Source organism: Setaria italica, chromosome V, assembly GCF_000263155.2.
Source record: "Setaria italica strain Yugu1 chromosome V, Setaria_italica_v2.0, whole genome shotgun sequence".
NCBI lineage: Eukaryota > Viridiplantae > Streptophyta > Magnoliopsida > Poales > Poaceae > Setaria > Setaria italica.
This window is the reverse complement of record NC_028454.1, coordinates 4834813-4851363: the sequence shown is the minus strand read 5'-3', so window position 1 is coordinate 4851363 and position 16551 is coordinate 4834813. Positions and strand designations below refer to the sequence as shown.

Below are 16551 nucleotides of genomic sequence, written 5' to 3'. Positions count from 1 at the left end.
GGTTGTAGTTTGTGGCGCATAAACGTTTGCAAAAGATTTCCTCTGGAACTCGTACAAATGTTAATATTTTGGCTTGATCCTTTGGAACATAAAAGAGTTGGGACGCAAACGAAGCTTAGACTTGGACACACTTTGTAAGATGTCTGCAAGTATCTGACATCCCGAGATCTTTACACGATATCAACCCTATCTTATTTTTAAACGAACACCATGTATCCAATATAGCTTAGCTTGTAGTTCTAGCACGCAAGCAGGCAGCTGCAATAGGCTATATTGGAATCAGAAAATAGCGCATATGATACATATACAGCCTAGAAAGTTCTGAAGCAGTTGCCAAACTCAGAGACAACAGAATTGGAATGAATTACTAGTATGATCCTGTAGTCCAGTGAGAGACCAACAGAATGAAAATCACCCAGATACTGCAATCAAAGAGCACAATGCACCGATCAAAAGGAGAGAAAAAAAGAGCACAATGCAAACAATGCAATGCAGTCGTTTCTAGTGTGATAATATCGTGATCCACTATGTCATTTATAAGCATGTTCACGTTTACAAATCTCAGGATAACAGTAACTGCCAAAGTTACATTTTTTTTCTTTTTTCTTTTCCTCCTTTTTTTTCTCTTTTCTGGAAGGCACTCAGAGAGTCATAGTAGTAGCTAGGTGACCAAAAAGAAAGAACTTCATATGTACAGCACCATAAAAACCGGTGGAGGCAGCTGGGATCAGTGGTTTCACCAATGTACCAAGAAGGCTAGCAACCCCGATGACATAAGCTGAGGAACTCGATTACTATTCCAGTTCAATGCAAGTAAGCAAAGCCGACAAACTACTGAAAGAATGAAGATGGGAAGATGCTACTGCCATTCCAAACGTCGTACTGGTATATAATCGCTCAACCTGATGCCACTGACCTCTACAGCTAAAACTAAGCATACTGATGTCCGCTGATTCAATGTTATAGGCTGGCACCTGAGCGGTGGTAATGCAGTGCTACAGCAGCAGCAACTCCAATCAAGAAAATGGCGAAAAGTATGTGTACATTGAATCCAGCTGATGAACATCTGAATCCATTCCTTATGCCCCTGAGATATCCTTGATTGCCATGACCTTCAATTGGCTTGGTTGCATCAGACTGCTTGACAGAAGTGGCATCATTTGCATGTTTCTTCTGGCACTCAACACTAGTCGTGAGATCAAGACGACGACCACTGTTATCTGCAAACTTCATAGTCTGGTTGATGGATTCAGAATTACTTGAAACCATCTTATTAATTCCAACCTGCATTTTAATCCTGCCAAATCCTGGTGAAATGTTAGCAGAAGATGCTGTTGCCCTATGCCCTCGTATTATAATTCCAGTGTCACTGTTTCCATTCGACAGATTCGGGTTGTTATTTTCCTGGTCTAACTGCAATCCATCCTTTGGAATTCCTTCCTCAGAGTTGTTTGGAAGAGCAAAGGGACTTCCCCCCATCAAGCAGTAAGTCTGGTTGGTGGCTGCATGGCCAGCTGGCTCAACCAATATACTATTACTGAAGTCATCATTACCAGGATACAACATACTGTAAAGATCCTCAGGAAGATCCTCAGGGAATAGGTAGTCTGTGGCATCTGTCCCATCATTCATTGGGCTGGCATGGTCTGGTCCAATCTTAGGAACCACAGAACCAGGATTCTGCAAATTTTGCAGGGAAACAAATGCAAGGGGTGAGAAAATTTTGGACTAGTACAAACAGCCATCATTTCTGAAAGCAGTGGATAAAAAAAACCGAGTCAAAATACCGTAAATCACGGTCAATACATGAAAAAAGCACTTGACAATTTACAAAAAGAATTTTCGTGGTACTAAGAAAAAAGAAGTACTAATTCTAGGTCAAAGTTTAGTTACCCAGTGATGAAGTATCCAGAAATCTCAGAAGATCAAACAAACTAAAAGCAACTTGAACACTTAAGTTTTACATATTAGCATGAGGTTATTGACTTTTAAATATTAGCATGAGGTTATTGACTACCCAACATGTTATGAACAGCTTGCAGTGATCTGGCTGAGATTCACCATTGATGTGTTTTGCACACGGATGCATTATTTTGAATTTTTTATGAATTATTATTTTATTATACTTTCGAGTTTTCCAAAGGAAAAAAACAGCAATGTTATGCTAAGCTTATACTGTATCATCTAGCAAAAACCAGTCAAAATTTTGGGCACCATGTTGCAACATGCTAGATCTCGGTATCCCTACTCTCTTATTAGTCAATCACTGATCATAAACTTGCAATTAGCCAATTAGCAGGTTAGTACCAAGACAAAGTAGGGCCTGGTGTAACTCGGGTTAAAAAACATTGTTACATGGAAGTGACTAATCGATACCCACATGTCAGCACACTTTTCCAGTATTCATTCCCATGGCAGAAGTATTTTATGCAAATCTTGCCCAGTGACCACCATCTTCTACTACTCAGCACACAAAAATAGCCTCTTAGTGAGGTGGTAAAACACAATGCTCCAATGCCTACCACTATACAGTACAGGCACAAGTGCACCTTGGTGAGGAAACATATGCCCATGTTCCATGAAGTTGCAGGTTTATCAGTCACCTCATTTGCTTCTGAGTGCATGGGTCTTGTGGGTGTGCCTACCTTATAGTTTCAAAAGGAAAATCTATTCTAGAATAAGTCTGTTAGACATAGAGCAAAATGTTGGCTTGTGACTCATTTAGCAGCTTTTGTCCCCGCATTATCACTTTGCTCAAAAGGGGAACAAGATGCCCTAAACCCTCGTAATGGAAAAGGTTCAATTATTTAAAGTAAAATACACCAGTGATCCACACACTTTTCTTGTGGTATCACTTAAGTCCCTGAAGTATTAAAAAGCAGACCTAGGTCCCTAAACTTCCTATGTGCAACTCGAGGTCCAAACCTCTACAATCAACATGTAATCATGTAGTAGAACATGGAAATGGTGGTGGCTGAGCGTGGGGAAGGAGCGGAGGTGGCTTGGTCGACAGCGGAGGAGAGAATGGAAGCGAGATGGCTATGTTGGTGTCCCATATAGACAGTTATGCACTGATTAGGGTGATTTGGACCTTGAGTGGCACACTAAGTTTAGGGACCCAAATCTATTTTACTACTTGAGGAACATGTATAACTACTTACTCTAAAAAATCTAGAACTATTGCAAGCATCAAGAAACTTACCGATGATTCAGCATGTTGTTCAGTCAGAGATGGGAGGGCAGAACCAGTATCAGGTATAGGGTTAAATGAGGGTGAATGGTCCAACAGTTCTTCCAGCCATGCTTCCAGTTCATTACTGCTGTTTGGAGATGCTGTATCAGCAGTAATACCTGCAATAGCAACATCATTTGATAGTTGAGCACTGCCAACTGGTGTAGCAACATGATTCGGTTCTTCTGCACAGATGACTGAGTCAGCAGTATCTTCTGGCTTTACAGCACTGACAACTAATGTAGCAGCACCATTGGGTTGTTGAGGATGAGGATGAGGGTTCATGTTGCCCACCTCATTACCATTGCCCACCTCATTATCATTATCCAATGCCCAGTCATTTCTTTTAGTAACACGACAGAGAACAAAGGCATCCTGAAGAACAAGAAACACTTCATTAGCATGCTGGACCACAACCTTAGGCAATGAAATATAGGATAATCACTTGTAACCAAGCAAGTTGACTGCAAGATGGATTGAAGGCACATTGCGCATTAAGTCCTATAACATGTAAATCCAAAAAAACAAAATCTAATATATATACTCGAAATATCATTTTCTGAAATCTCATTTATTACTCAGAACATGTAATTACAACCAGCAGTCTAATACCTTCATATCAGGGCTGACTTGACATTCCTTCTCATCTATGTAGTACTCATGCATAATCCACTCAGTGCGTCTGCCAGAGGGAGGCCGGCCTTCATGAAAAACTAAAGTCTTCTTTGTTCCTAGAGTTTTTTTGTTCAGCTTTATGGCTCGGTCCTTCCCAGTTGATTTCCAGTAACCAGCGACTGTTGCCCTGTTTGACCTAGAACCAGTAGGGTACTTCCTATCACGAGAGGCAAAGAAATGCCACTTGTTGTCCTCGATTGGAAAATTGCACTTTGCTGCAGATACCATCAGAACTCAGAAGATCAGGAAATATGAAGAACTCAGCTGTGCATTGAGAAAAAAACACTTAAAAGTGAATTGATAAGTGATGCAAATAGCAGAAAACTCCATCCACACTTCCACAGATCTAAAGAATATCTAGATAAAGTTGATATAGATGGAAAGCAGTCAAATTAATATACAACAAAAAAAAGTTGATCAGGGATAAAATTGATTAAAAAATATTTCTTGTCTATGATTCACTAAGGCATTATGACTTGTGTGACTTCAGAGGATTCTTTTTTTTTAAGAAAAGGAGATACCACATCTAGAACAAATTGATACAGACAATTAACAATTTTTTGATAAAAAATATCCAAAGTTCTGTGGACCCAGCTAAAAACTATTGAAGCATGGTCAACCTACCAGGTAAATCCCATGGTTCATGCTTGTATATATCCACCTCTGGTATAAGATCATGTTCGATTTTCTGGCCATGTATTTTTCTCTTCAGATAGTGACCAACAAGTTCAGTATCCGAAGGATAGAATCCAAATCCTGGGGGCAGTTTCATATTACGTAGGGCTTCCATTTTACAATATATCTGCATTAATGAACACAAGCACAAGCATGATCAGAACCATAATAATTCAAAAGAATGAACTTTCAAATGATTTATGTAAGCAATCATGCATACAAAGGCATAATATATATTTATCTGTCGAATGATTTCCATTAGAAACCATGATTACAAAGGCAAAATATATATCAGATCTCATCAGCTCTTCATGTAAAAGAAGTTCTTGAGGATTTTGTTCTCAACACAACGCAGAAAAGTCTTCAGCATTAGAGCAGAAAAGCACGACAGATTCATTTGCTTCCCTCTTTTGCCCTTTATTACTTTATATTTGAGGAAAATTTTGCAAGTGGAATAAAATCCACCAGTACATCTAATCAAAGAATAAAGATAATTGCACAATAGAAGCTCCACAGAAGGACCAACTGCATTGTGTTGACACACAGAAGCATTTTCTACACGTGGTATCACAAAAAAAAATACTTAAAGGGTAGAAGAGGCCAAAAATCTATTCCAAAGGAGCTAACAGATCCATTTTTCTCTGTCAACAATATTTTCCATCTAAAGTGTGTGTTTTCTTTATCATACTTGACAGATGTCCTTATGCCTGGGCCATCATCAGCAATAAATCGCTAAATCCTGAAAGGAAGTCTGACCCTCTGAGGCCTGCTGAAATGCGTGTACCCACTAACAATCTGTTGCCTATAGCCAGGATATATAAACATAATTTGCTCTCTCTAGTCTCTAGAGATGAATCGGAATAACGTCATCATCTAATTGTTTCGGTAAATTTCTGATCCCGCAAGTATCAGAGACTCCGATCATGCTAGTGACAGCAATTATCCAGAACCCATATTAACTGTAAATATTTTACGAATTCACAAGAGGATCTCAAAATCCACAGCTACCACGGTCCAAGCAGAGCTCTCCTACTCCTTCCCACTGCCGGAATGCAAGTTGCAACAAAAGACAAATAGACAAGCAAGCATACACCTAATAGCCTACCCATTGTCACGGCGACAAAGAACAACGATCGCAGAGAAGGACACGATCGTGAGGAACCCGAGTCCAGAGAGTCCCCAATTGGTGGCACAACCCGCGGAGCAGAGGCCAGGACCCTGGACCCGTGATTTCGCACCGAAGAAAAAACTCCGGCCGTTGACCTCCGCGCCAATCAGAACCGAAACCCACAAAAGCCACTCCGAAATGATCTTCCGGTTGACGGAAAACGCGTCGCCGTATGATCGGGCTGCCCAAACCTTAACCGGCCGACGAGATTTGACGAACCCTAACGGAACGAATCACGCCCCCAAGCCCCACCGCTCCCACCCGAAATCCAGCACGACGGCGGCAACGCGAGCGCCGCGCAGTAGCCCCAAACCAGCTCCCCCATCTCCACGGACGCCTAGAGCAGAGGAACCCCAGCACAAACAAACGCACCGCACGTACCGCACCCCCACAAGCACCAGAGGAACAGATAAATCAAGGCGAGGACGGGGAAGAGCTCACCTCTCGGGAGCCCCGGAGGCCCCGAGGCCGATCGGGCCCGACCGGCGCCCCGCGGCACCACGAGGACGCCTCCGCCGGCGGCGGCCGGGGAGGAGGACGGCGGAGAGCTCGAGACGGGCAACCACACCCAGAGCGAACGGCGAACGAGTCAAGGCTGCTGCTGCTGCTGGCCTGCTGCTGGGGACAGGGGAGTGGAGGGCATGTCACAGCTCAGCACGGTAGCCAGTAGCAGGGGAAACGGGACGGGATTGGGGAGGAGAAGACGGGGGCGAGGCGACTGCCGATTGGCGGGCGACGCGGACGAAACAGCGAAGGAAGCGACGGGCGCTGCTGCGCCCACCCGCGTTTTTAACTACGCGCCGGGGACGCGGGGGCCGGGTCGTTTGCTTAACGCGGGCGTCCTGGCCCCGGAGCCGTCCGTCGCGGAGCCAGCGGGATCGGACGGCGGGGAGGTGCCGTGGGGGCGTGGCCGTGGCCCCCCGCTGCGGGCCCACGGATCCCGTCGCATCTGGTTCCACCAGCTGGCAGGTGCCGCTGCTGCCTCGCTGCCAGGTGGGGGAGCTCGGCGCCCTCCGGTGACTTTGACTTCTTGTCTTGTGGAGCAAGCCTTGTAGCTGAGCGACTGGGCTCCGCCCTCGGTGCTCGTGCTGGTGCTGCTGCCAGGGGCGGCTGGACTTTTGGCTCACCAGTCGCTGAGATGAGCGACTGTAGGGATGTTGGTAAGTGCGGTAAGCTATTAAAAAAAAGTGCGGCAAATCACAAAAATTGTGGCAAAGAAATTTGAAGTCACATTTTACCGTGGTAAAAGGAATCTTGTTATACTTTTTGTCTCTATGATATGTGGAGTCTAAAAAATCTTGCTAAAGATTAGTTATCCAACCAAACACTTACCAACTTGGTCAAACTTGCCTAAGTACCCCTGTGTTGTGTTGGACCGGTGGCCTTTGTCAATTTGTTATGGTCCATCGACTCGCTGGCCGTCACACACAGTACAAATTAGTGGGAACTGCGCAAATGCGCGGGTGTGAGATAAGAAATATCAGGGGAGGGTTCCAATTAGTCTACCAATTCCTGAACTTGTTATTACATACATCAGCCTCCTGTATACAAATGTGTACGTATATGTCATTTTCGCATAATATAATTTCATAAATAGAGTATTTGTTGAGGGTACTGGGATGTTTTCTTAATCCTGTAGCTAGAGTAGCACTAACGGAGAATGGAGCCTAGCTATACCTTTCGGCTGAAGTCTGTAGCATAGATGTGACTACCGTGTGGTGGTCGAAGCGGCGAGGATGCAAGGTTTGAAACACCAATCTGTGCGGCAAAGAGAAGTGAGGATCCTAGGGGCCATAGCCGCCGCTGTGGTACGGGTGGATCGGAGGTCGGCGACAGCAGCAGGATGAATCCTCGGTGGCGTTGGGCATGGCCGGCCAGCTGATGGGAGAGGGAGGAACACCGCAGCTGGATCTAGATAATCAGGATCTTTTCTAGTCAAGAAAGAAAGCATGCCTTGATTTGTGCACAATCGAATTATCCAAAATCTAGACTACATTTAACCGGGAGTAGTTGAGATTAAGATTATTCCGAAATTTATCTGAATATACGTTTTATTATAAGTATATATATACAATGCAGAATAAATAATTTTGACAACAACATATAAGAAACGGGCAAAAAGAATTACTGTTTTGATACGCTTAGTATGGAACCTCTCACGATTTCATCACGCTCTGTGTTTGATTAACCGTTGTATGAAGTACGATGAACAGCCACTGGGTAAGAACCTATCACGCTGCATTCTTTTTCGAAAGGCCACGCTGCATTCGATAAGCCCGTATCAAACATTCAAACAAACACTGCGGTCGCTCTCTTGTCATGCCGTCCGTAGGTAACCGGTTTTCTTGTGCGCCAGCTGTGGCACAGCTAGCAGTGGCACGTAGACTCCGTCCAACGTGAGACTGGAACGGGAACGGAACTACGTACAGCCTGTCGCGCGAACGGCTGGCACGCCCTGGTCCGGCCCACCGGGAGCAAAGCCGGAGAGAGAGGCCGCGTACGCCCGACCGTTCCGTTGCTTACCCTCGACGTCTCCAAGACTCCGACGCGGGCGGGCGGCCGTGCGCGCTCGGTGCTCCCTCTGCGGAGAGTCGGAGAGCATCAGGTCCTCTCCGACTTTTTTTTTTATTTCAGTCAATTCTCACGAATACGTCAATTTTAAAAATGGACCCTTAGCTTGGCGCCATCAACACTGGCACCAAGCTTACACGTCTCGGCGCCAACCATCCTAGCGCCAAGGTCCATGCGCGGCTGCTGGCGTGGATGTCGACGTGGCGGTGGCTTGGCGCCATGGATCTTGGCGCCAAGTTTGGCGCCGAGCAGTTTACCCCATGCCGCATGGCGTTTCGAACGAAACAAGTCTAATTATTCCGAGGAGTGTACGGTATTTGGGATAAGAAGCACACGTCCTAACCAGCTGAACTAGAGCGTAGTTTGTTGCACACTAAGCTAAGGGTCCATTTTTGGAATTGGTTCCGCTAAGGATGTATTTGTAAGAATCTTAAAAAAAAAGCTCAAAAACAAAAAAAATCGACCAGGTCCTCTGCGATCTCTGCAATCAACATCACCGTTCAAGGAAACCACCTGGAAAGAGGCGATTGCTGGGCGTGGAAAAATGGGCCCGCGGTTGCTGTCTTCATCTTCTTCTTCTTTTTTGTTTCCTTTTTTTTTTCCCGAACTGGTTGCTGTTAGATCCTGAAGAAGCTAGTCAACACCGAATCCAACGTGGAGGCAGGTGCTCTCTCCCCTTTTGCCCCGTTGGTCCGGCCGTCCATCCTGATGTTTTGTTTTTCAGGGTAAGAAGAAAGGTGTAGTCCTTTTTTAACTCCATGAAATGGTATAGTGATGTCGATATGTTTTCTTCTTTGTATTTGGTTTCTCTTTTGAGCTAGTTTTTAGCTTTCGCAATCTCTGGCTATGATAAGCCATTTGACATGGCATTATTGATTCCGTTTTTCCTTTTTCAGTTGATTTTCCTTAATTTTCCGGCTCTATGATTCTGTAGCTTCCCGTATACTCTGTACCATTTCTTTTCAGGTGGGGAAAGTTATCGAAACTTGAGTGTTGGGGAGGCTCCTCAAACCCGATTTCTTGCAAGCGCGTGGACCACCGCCGCCGCAGCAGAGGAGCTCGTCTTCCCCGACGCCGGTGAGGTTAATGTTCAGGGTTTGAGATTTGGATTCATGGGTTCATCGGAATCCGACGACGTTAGAAGAAAGCTTGGGCGGTAGGACGGCCCGGTGGTGGTGGCGGGCTCGGGGCCGATGAGGGCAAGGTGGCGGGGTGGGGAGCGGGGGCGCAAGTGGCGAGCCAACCCTTGTTATCAGGGTCGGCTAACCTCGGCGGAATTTTGCAACTCCTCTGCTAAGTCACTGTTTATCGCTAAGCTAAGGAAGTCTGACACCATCATTTAGTAGAGCTGATCCCGGCGGCCATCTCGGTTGGCTTTGCCGCCAGCCTCTGATATGCATAGGAGAGACGATCGAGAGAAAGAGAGAGTTCCGGATGAGTATGTTTAAAGATGTCATGTGAACTGAACTTTGCAGAGTATAAAGATGGGGTGTTTGATCCCCGGGCTAAATTTTAGCTCCTGTCACATCGAATGTTTGGACACTAATTAGGAGTATTAAACATAGGCTAATTACAAAACTAATTTCACAACCCCTAGGCTAAATCGCGAGACGAATCTATTAAACCTAATTAGTCCATGATTTGACAATATGATGCTACAGTAAACATTCGCTAATGATGGATTAATTAGGTTTAATAGATTCGTCTCGTGATTTAGCCTAGAGGTTCTGCAATTAGTTTTGTAATTAGATCATGTTTAGTCCTCCTAATTAGCATCCGAATTAGCATCCGATGTGACATGGACTAAATTTTAACTTCAGGATCCAAACATCCCCTTTAGCTCCGCTGGATTTCCCGCTGCCTTCTCATTTCATCATCTCGTGACGATGGTCTGCATGCCGACTCGCAGCAAAACTCGTCAGCACCATTCGAGGTTGAACGCAACACGTGTGAACGAGCAACCGTCGTGGCTTTCTTAAATTCCCAGCACACATCGCGATTGCAAATCGCACTACGTTAGACTACTACGGAGGTGTTTGGTTTCTCGAGCTAAAGTTTAGTCTGTGTCACATCGAATATTCGAAGGCTAATTAGGAGAATTAAATATAAGTTAATTATAAAACTAATTGCACATATAGAGGCTAAACGACGAGACGAATCTATTAAGCCTAATTAATTCATCATTAGCAAATGTTTACTGTAGCAACACATTATCAAATCATGAACTAATTAGGCTTAATAGATTCGTCTCGCCGTTTAGCCTCCACTTATGTAATGGGTTTTGTAAATAGTCTACGTTTAATACTTCTAATTAGTATCTAAACATTCGATGTGACGGGAGCTAAAGTTTAGGGGGAGGAACCAAACAACCCTGCGTTAGAAACTGCATTCACCAAGCCTGTCGCACGAACAGCAGTCACGTTCGCTCCACAGGAGGCCGATGCCGATCCGATCCCTTGCTTACCCCCGACGGTTCCGACGCGCCCTTGCGTGCGCCGGCGTCTCGCCATAACCCGCCGCTCCAGCTAGCCGCACCCGAAAACAAGCCAAAGCCAGCGTCCGCGTCGACGTGTTCAGGCCTGCTGCTCTCGCGGTACGGCGGGCAAGGGGAAACTTCCCGGAAGGAGGCGTCCTGCCGGCGAATCCGAATATCCGATCGACGTCAAGCTGACAGTTGAGACTCTGAGAGTCCTGCTCCTCCGGCCTTTCCTCTTCTTCGTCCGGTACGGTTTGCCGTTAACATCGGCTCCTGCCTTTTATTTTTTACCCAGATCAGCAAAAAGGGCGGTCCTGTTTGTTCGGCTGATCTGCTCTCTAGACAGAGAAAGGGACTATTGACAATGTGCATTGTTTCCCGGTCTTTTTATGCTTTTTCTTTTTAATAATTGATGAAGTAAATGAAATAAGTGTCCAGCTAGTTTTTCTCGACCTGACTAAGAGCATGTTTATTTGAACTTTCTGGCAACTTTTCAGCATCTCAGCAAGCATATGCAGCTTTCACTCTGCTTGTGATAAGCCATTTGACTTATTTGGCACTCCTGGTTCTGCTTTTGCTTTTTTTTTCCCAGCTTGCTTTTCATCAAGATTTTTCTTGCTCTGTGATTCTCGTAGCTAGTTTCTTTAGATATCGTACCTGTGCCAATGCCATGGTTTTCACACAGCCGTGGATTGGTGTCCACCCTTGCGCTAGGGGCTCGACGGGACGGGAGGCATCGTGACGAAGATGGCCGGCATCTTGTGCAAAGGAAGGAGGCCATGGAAAGGCCAGAGAAAGCCGCCAACACGGATTCCTCAGCCTTGCTTCTCTCTACCTGACTGATGACTCGCAGCAGAAACTGTCAGCACCATTCGAATTTCGAAGTTGAACGCAACGCATGCGAACACTCGACTATCGCTTTCTTCCCGGCACGTCGCAAATGGCACATGGCACGTACGTTAGACCGCTTCTTCCCTTGCTTTACACACGACGGTTCCGACCAGGCCTTGCGTGCGCCGGCGTCTCACCAAGTCGCCAACCGCCATGCATCACCCGCCAGCGTCTTCCCTTTCGGCTTCCGCAGCTGCTCATCTCGCGGTACGGTCGTACGGCGGGCAAGGAAGCTTCCCGGAGGGTGCCGTCCTGCCATGCCAGCGAATCCGATCGACGTCGAGCTGAAGCAGTGAAGCTGACTGCTATCCGCTTGCGTTTCCTCTTCTCATCCGGTACGGTTTGCCGTTATCGGCTACTGCCTTTTTTTCCAGATCAGCAAAAAGGGCGGTCCTTTTTGTTCGGCTGTCTCTCTAGACCTCCTCTACTAGTGAATGACGTGCATTGTGTCCCGATCTCCTTATATTTTTCCTTCCTTTTATAAGGTCCTGTTTGGAAACACTTGTGTTAAAAGTGGGGTGTTAAAGTTTAACACCCTATTTTTCATAAACACATGGATGGGGTGTTAAGGGCCTGTTTGGATACCCTGTGTTAAAATTTAACAAGTGTTAAAGTTTTAACACTCTCAAATAGAGTGCTAATGTGTTAAACTTTAACACCTTTGGTGGGAAATGACTCCATTATCCCCTCATTTATGGCCGGCGGAGAGAGAGGGAGGAGAGAGAAGGGGTAACCTGGAAAAAAGTGGAGAGGAGAACTACTTTTAACACCTTTAGCAAGTCCAATTTTTAGCTATTCTACACTTTTTGCCTACCTGTTTGGATCCCAAGAGCTAAATTTTGGGCTAAAAGTGCAGAGCTAAAATTTAGCCCTTGGATCCAAACAGACCCTAAGTATTAAAGTAGATGCAATAAGCGACCATGAGGTTGTTCGGCTGCACTTATAAGCCGGATGAAAAGCTGAAACGGCTGATTTGTTATGAGAGAAAAATACTGTTCGGTGGCTGATAAGCTGAAGCGAACAGGCTCATCTTTTCCGACATGGCTATCATAACCAAGTTGACTTTATCTGAACTTCTTGCCTTTTTCTTTCCCTTCGATTTTTAGTTCGATCTCATGGCTGTGGGTTTCGTGGCATCTTAGGATATCACCGCTGGGGCCCTAAAATTGCGTCGTGATATCTACCTTTTCTTTCTTTCTTTCCCCTTTTGGCCTCCTGTTGTATAGCGGTGGCCGGTGGGTGTCTCTTTCGTGCCTTCAACTTGTTCGTGAACTCAAAATTCAGGACTCGATCGACCAAAATTAGCTAGCTTATTTCCGTGGCGTATCTTTAAAGCCCATAAGAACGGATACAATAAGTTACCATTTTCACGGGTGAAAGAGAGAGAAAAGAGGGAAGAGAGAGTGGGTCTGTTTGGTTCCGGGTGTTAAAGTTTAACACCGGTCACATCGAATGTTTGATACTAATTAGGAGAATTTTATAATTAAGCATCCGTGAGCAGATGAGGTTGAGGTACAGCCGTACAGAGAAGAAAGAGATAAGGATGGCTTGAGGATTGACTAGAAAAATCTGACAAGTGGCCCCAAAGTAAATAAAAATGATGTATTGGAAAATGTGAATAGCTATATTGTTGTATGCCTTTGTCTCTATACCTTGTCTCTATGACATGGCTTGTCTATTAGACAAGCTTATTGGCCTTGCTCTCGTGTACAATATTTTTAGATATCCATCATCATATCCATCAATATTTTTTAAAGTTTGTCTTAATTGCCACTAACATTATTTACGTTGACCAAAATATGTACCAACATTTTTATTTAGTTTTTTTACACTCACCAAAATTCTTTTATACGCTTCAATTTTTTTACATTCACCAATATTTTTTTCGCAACATTTTTTGACGTTCATCAACTTTTTTAGTTAAAAAATGTTGAGATAGTTCATCTAAAATGTTGATTTTTAAAAATACAACAAAACATAACTATATTAGATTTAATTGTGTTACATTAATTCTTAGGAACACAATAGTTTAAATGGAATAAAAAAGAATTTACGTTTGAGAGAAAATGAGATCAAAGTTTTAAATCCAAAAAGATCCCCTCCCTCCCACCCTACAAAGGAGCAAAACACATGGGGACACGTGTCCAGATCCACCTCAAGAGCCATGCATGCTCACAGTGCTCTCCACTTCAGCTCCGATCTCAGCTGTGGTTGGAGTTTGCATCAATCTCAAAATCTCAAGCAGTGAGGGTGAGTTGGATAATTTCTGGATCTCCGCATTTCCGTCCCCACTTGCGGCCTTGCGGGCCGAGCCCGACTCTGGCTGGATTCTAGAGCCGAGCCCGCGAAGGCGAGCCCTAACCGCATTGTGTGTGGCCCAAACGGTGGGAATAGGGCGGGAACGGCCCACAGATCCCGCACCCAAATCGCCTGAGTGAGTCCAGGTCTCGAGTCTCGACCGCGTCTTTCCTCCGCTTGCGGCATCAGTTCCTTTTCCTTCGAGATGGTCGGGCCCCGGCTCCCGGCGCCACCGGGAAGGCGGACCGCCGCCGCATCGGCGGGAGGCGGCGTGCGCAAGGAGAGCAAGCGCCGGCGGGGACAGCGGGCGCGATCGGGCAGTAAGCGCGCCGGCGAAGCAATCGAGCGCGCGCATCGTGCTGCGTAAGCTCTCCAGACACCTCTTCTTCCCTTCCCCTATTTTCCTTCCATATGCGGATTAGTTTCGTTTTTCAGTGAGGATGAGTTGGTCTTGGATTTCCGTTCAGTTCGAAAGGCTAGCTTAATTTAAAACTAAGAGACATGCGCCCCTCATCTGTAGTTGAATTGGTAAAACCGGAGAAGATTAACATGATCTGCGAACATTCACGCAGCAAACCTGCTGTCGATTCCGGGGCGTTACCAACTGGATCTCGTGTAGAAAAGGAAATCGAGGAGGGGGAGCGTGGATGATCTAGAAGCGGAGTACATAGAGAATGCATTCGGATGGCCAATAGAAAAACAGATTCCGGTTTTTCGACGGCTATTTAAGAAGAGAGCAAACATGGCGTTGGTTCTCTACAACAAAAATCATCCAGTGAGCACTTGTTCCTTCTTGCTATCCATGGCTGTTTCAGTTGTTTCGCCACTTGTGATATGCAACCATTGTTTCTTTTTTTTTTCCCGCATAGGATGAGCAATACCAGTTTATAAAAGTGCGCCTCAACGAAGTTTACAGCTTCATCGAGTATAGGCTGCAGGATCCTCACCATACGCACATGAACTTCATGGCTCTGGACGTGAAGACAGGCTTGGAGAAGACCTTCTTTGCTGAGTTGTGTATGTTTAATGACGTTGATGACGGCAACAGTGGATTTGTCGCTACTGCCTGTGAAATTGTTGATGGTAACTCTGCAGGTAAGCTCCTTTTCCTTTGTATGTTCATGTCTTCTTTTGTTGGCTCACAAGCTTTAGCTAGATTATCATTTAATTTGCAGTTTTGCAGATGACAGTAAGTGTACTAGCACTACTAGGGGTAGCCTTTTGGCACATTTTACAGTGCTGCAATTGGAATTTGTGTTGCTATTGAATAGTTTAGTGGATATGAAACAGAATCTATATCCTTCGAGGCTTGAGCTGGTTTCAAGATTAACAATTTCAACTTATAGAACTACATTGCACAAAAAGATCATTTACAACTTCTCAAGAGTACAATTTCTTCAAGAATTGTTAATCTGGTGAGCGATGACATGAAACTGAAAATAAAGGGATTACGACAACTTATAGTAAGGAAAACTATGTCATGAGTGAAGTATGATGCATTATCTAAAAAAGAGGTCAAATATCATAAGGTGGACTGCTGGAGTAGATATTAGTTTTTGATTTGTTTGGAAGGTATAAACATGAACTAAATACCATTCTCACACGCTGCACATACAATCCCACATAGTGAACCAAATCATTTATAAGTCGTGTGCATTATAAAGCATTTTGTTGTATACACATTGCGTAAGCGGCATGTTCATTATCGAAAGTCATAGCATCTTTTTTAAATCCTTGCACAAGCATAATACCTCACCATGTACTTGAACTTTTATTGGATTCTTGAACTATGAGTGATTGTGGTAGTTTTCTGATTCAGTTTTTAAAAGTGGTAAACAAATGCTACTGTTTTGTTTCAGGTGGCCGGAGAATCAACCATACCTTCAAAGATGGGAAATTCCCACCAGACTATTATGACGGTGATAACTGCTACGCGTCTGCGGAGAGAATAAAGCACCCTCCTGGGGCGGTCTATAGAGCTGGGCATGATGTCCTTGGCTATGGTTTCAATGAGGAGGGAAGCTTAGTTGAGTGAAGTAGAAGAGGAATTGGAATTTCGTTTTTAGGAGAAGTAGTCGACGTTTACTATGTCTTATGTGCTCTGGGTGGAGTTTCTTTTAGGAGAAGTATTTGTATAGGGCTAATGTGTCTTATTTGCTTGAGTTTGTAGAAACAAAAACAGCTGAAGTTACTGATTATTTAAGGAATGAATTTGATTGCTGACATGTCCACGTAGATGTAGTGGATAGTGTACAACCTGAATTACTTATCAGTGTACTAACAGCCATCGTGCTGCTGCTGCTGCATTGCAACCGGAAGATAGCCGGTGTTTTGCAGTTTAATCAGCCTGAGCTCATGCGCAGTTAGATATTGTGTATTCCATCTGTTTCAAATTGTAGGTTGTTTTGACAATTCTATAAATGCACTTATATATACACTTGTGCCTAGATACATAATAAAAAGAAATGCTAAAATAACTTACAATTTGGGAGGGGAGTACCACTCATCTCTCTCTTCTCTACCTGTTTCTCTGGTTCCAATATCACATATTGGCAATATGAACTG

The 16551-nt window shown here is 44.7% G+C and overlaps 2 protein-coding genes across 3 annotated transcripts; one reads left to right on the top strand and one right to left on the bottom strand.

Annotated features, from left to right (window-relative positions):
• Window positions 1-469: 469 nt before the first annotated feature.
• On the bottom strand, window positions 470-6514 carry LOC101783125 (NAC domain-containing protein 74). Its single transcript, XM_004967731.4, has 5 exons — window positions 6192-6514; window positions 4532-4709; window positions 3845-4122; window positions 3203-3607; window positions 470-1680 (listed from the first exon to the last, which is right to left on the bottom strand). The coding sequence occupies exons 2-5, from the start codon at window positions 4695-4697 to the stop codon at window positions 961-963; spliced, it is 1569 nt and encodes a 522-aa protein (XP_004967788.1). The 5' UTR covers window positions 4698-4709; window positions 6192-6514; the 3' UTR covers window positions 470-960.
• A 7651-nt stretch (window positions 6515-14165) lies between these two features.
• LOC101782702 lies at window positions 14166-16211 on the top strand. 2 transcript variants are annotated; one of them, XM_004967730.3, is made up of 4 exons: window positions 14166-14349; window positions 14559-14761; window positions 14856-15081; window positions 15846-16211. In XM_004967730.3, the coding sequence occupies exons 2-4, from the start codon at window positions 14729-14731 to the stop codon at window positions 16019-16021; spliced, it is 435 nt and encodes a 144-aa protein (XP_004967787.1). In that variant the 5' UTR covers window positions 14166-14349; window positions 14559-14728; the 3' UTR covers window positions 16022-16211. The 2 variants fall into 2 exon arrangements, with proteins under 2 accessions (XP_004967787.1, XP_022682308.1); XM_022826573.1 differs by having other exon boundaries at window positions 14507-14761.
• Window positions 16212-16551: the final 340 nt, after the last annotated feature.

Bases quoted from the DNA above. Each gene is read 5' to 3' on its own strand.
- LOC101783125 (XM_004967731.4), bottom strand. From the start codon at position 4,697: ATGGAAGCCCTACGTAATATGAAACTGCCCCCAGGATTTGGATTCTAT. The intron at 4,123-4,531 runs GTAGGTTGACCA...TGGTATCTGCAG, and splicing joins TGAACCATGGGATTTACCTG to CAAAGTGCAATTTTCCAATC. The intron at 3,608-3,844 runs GTATTAGACTGC...CTTGTTCTTCAG, and splicing joins AAGTCAGCCCTGATATGAAG to GATGCCTTTGTTCTCTGTCG.
- LOC101782702 (XM_004967730.3), top strand. From the start codon at position 14,729: ATGGCGTTGGTTCTCTACAACAAAAATCATCCA. The intron at 14,762-14,855 runs GTGAGCACTTGT...TTTCCCGCATAG, and splicing joins TCTACAACAAAAATCATCCA to GATGAGCAATACCAGTTTAT. The intron at 15,082-15,845 runs GTAAGCTCCTTT...GTTTTGTTTCAG, and splicing joins TGTTGATGGTAACTCTGCAG to GTGGCCGGAGAATCAACCAT.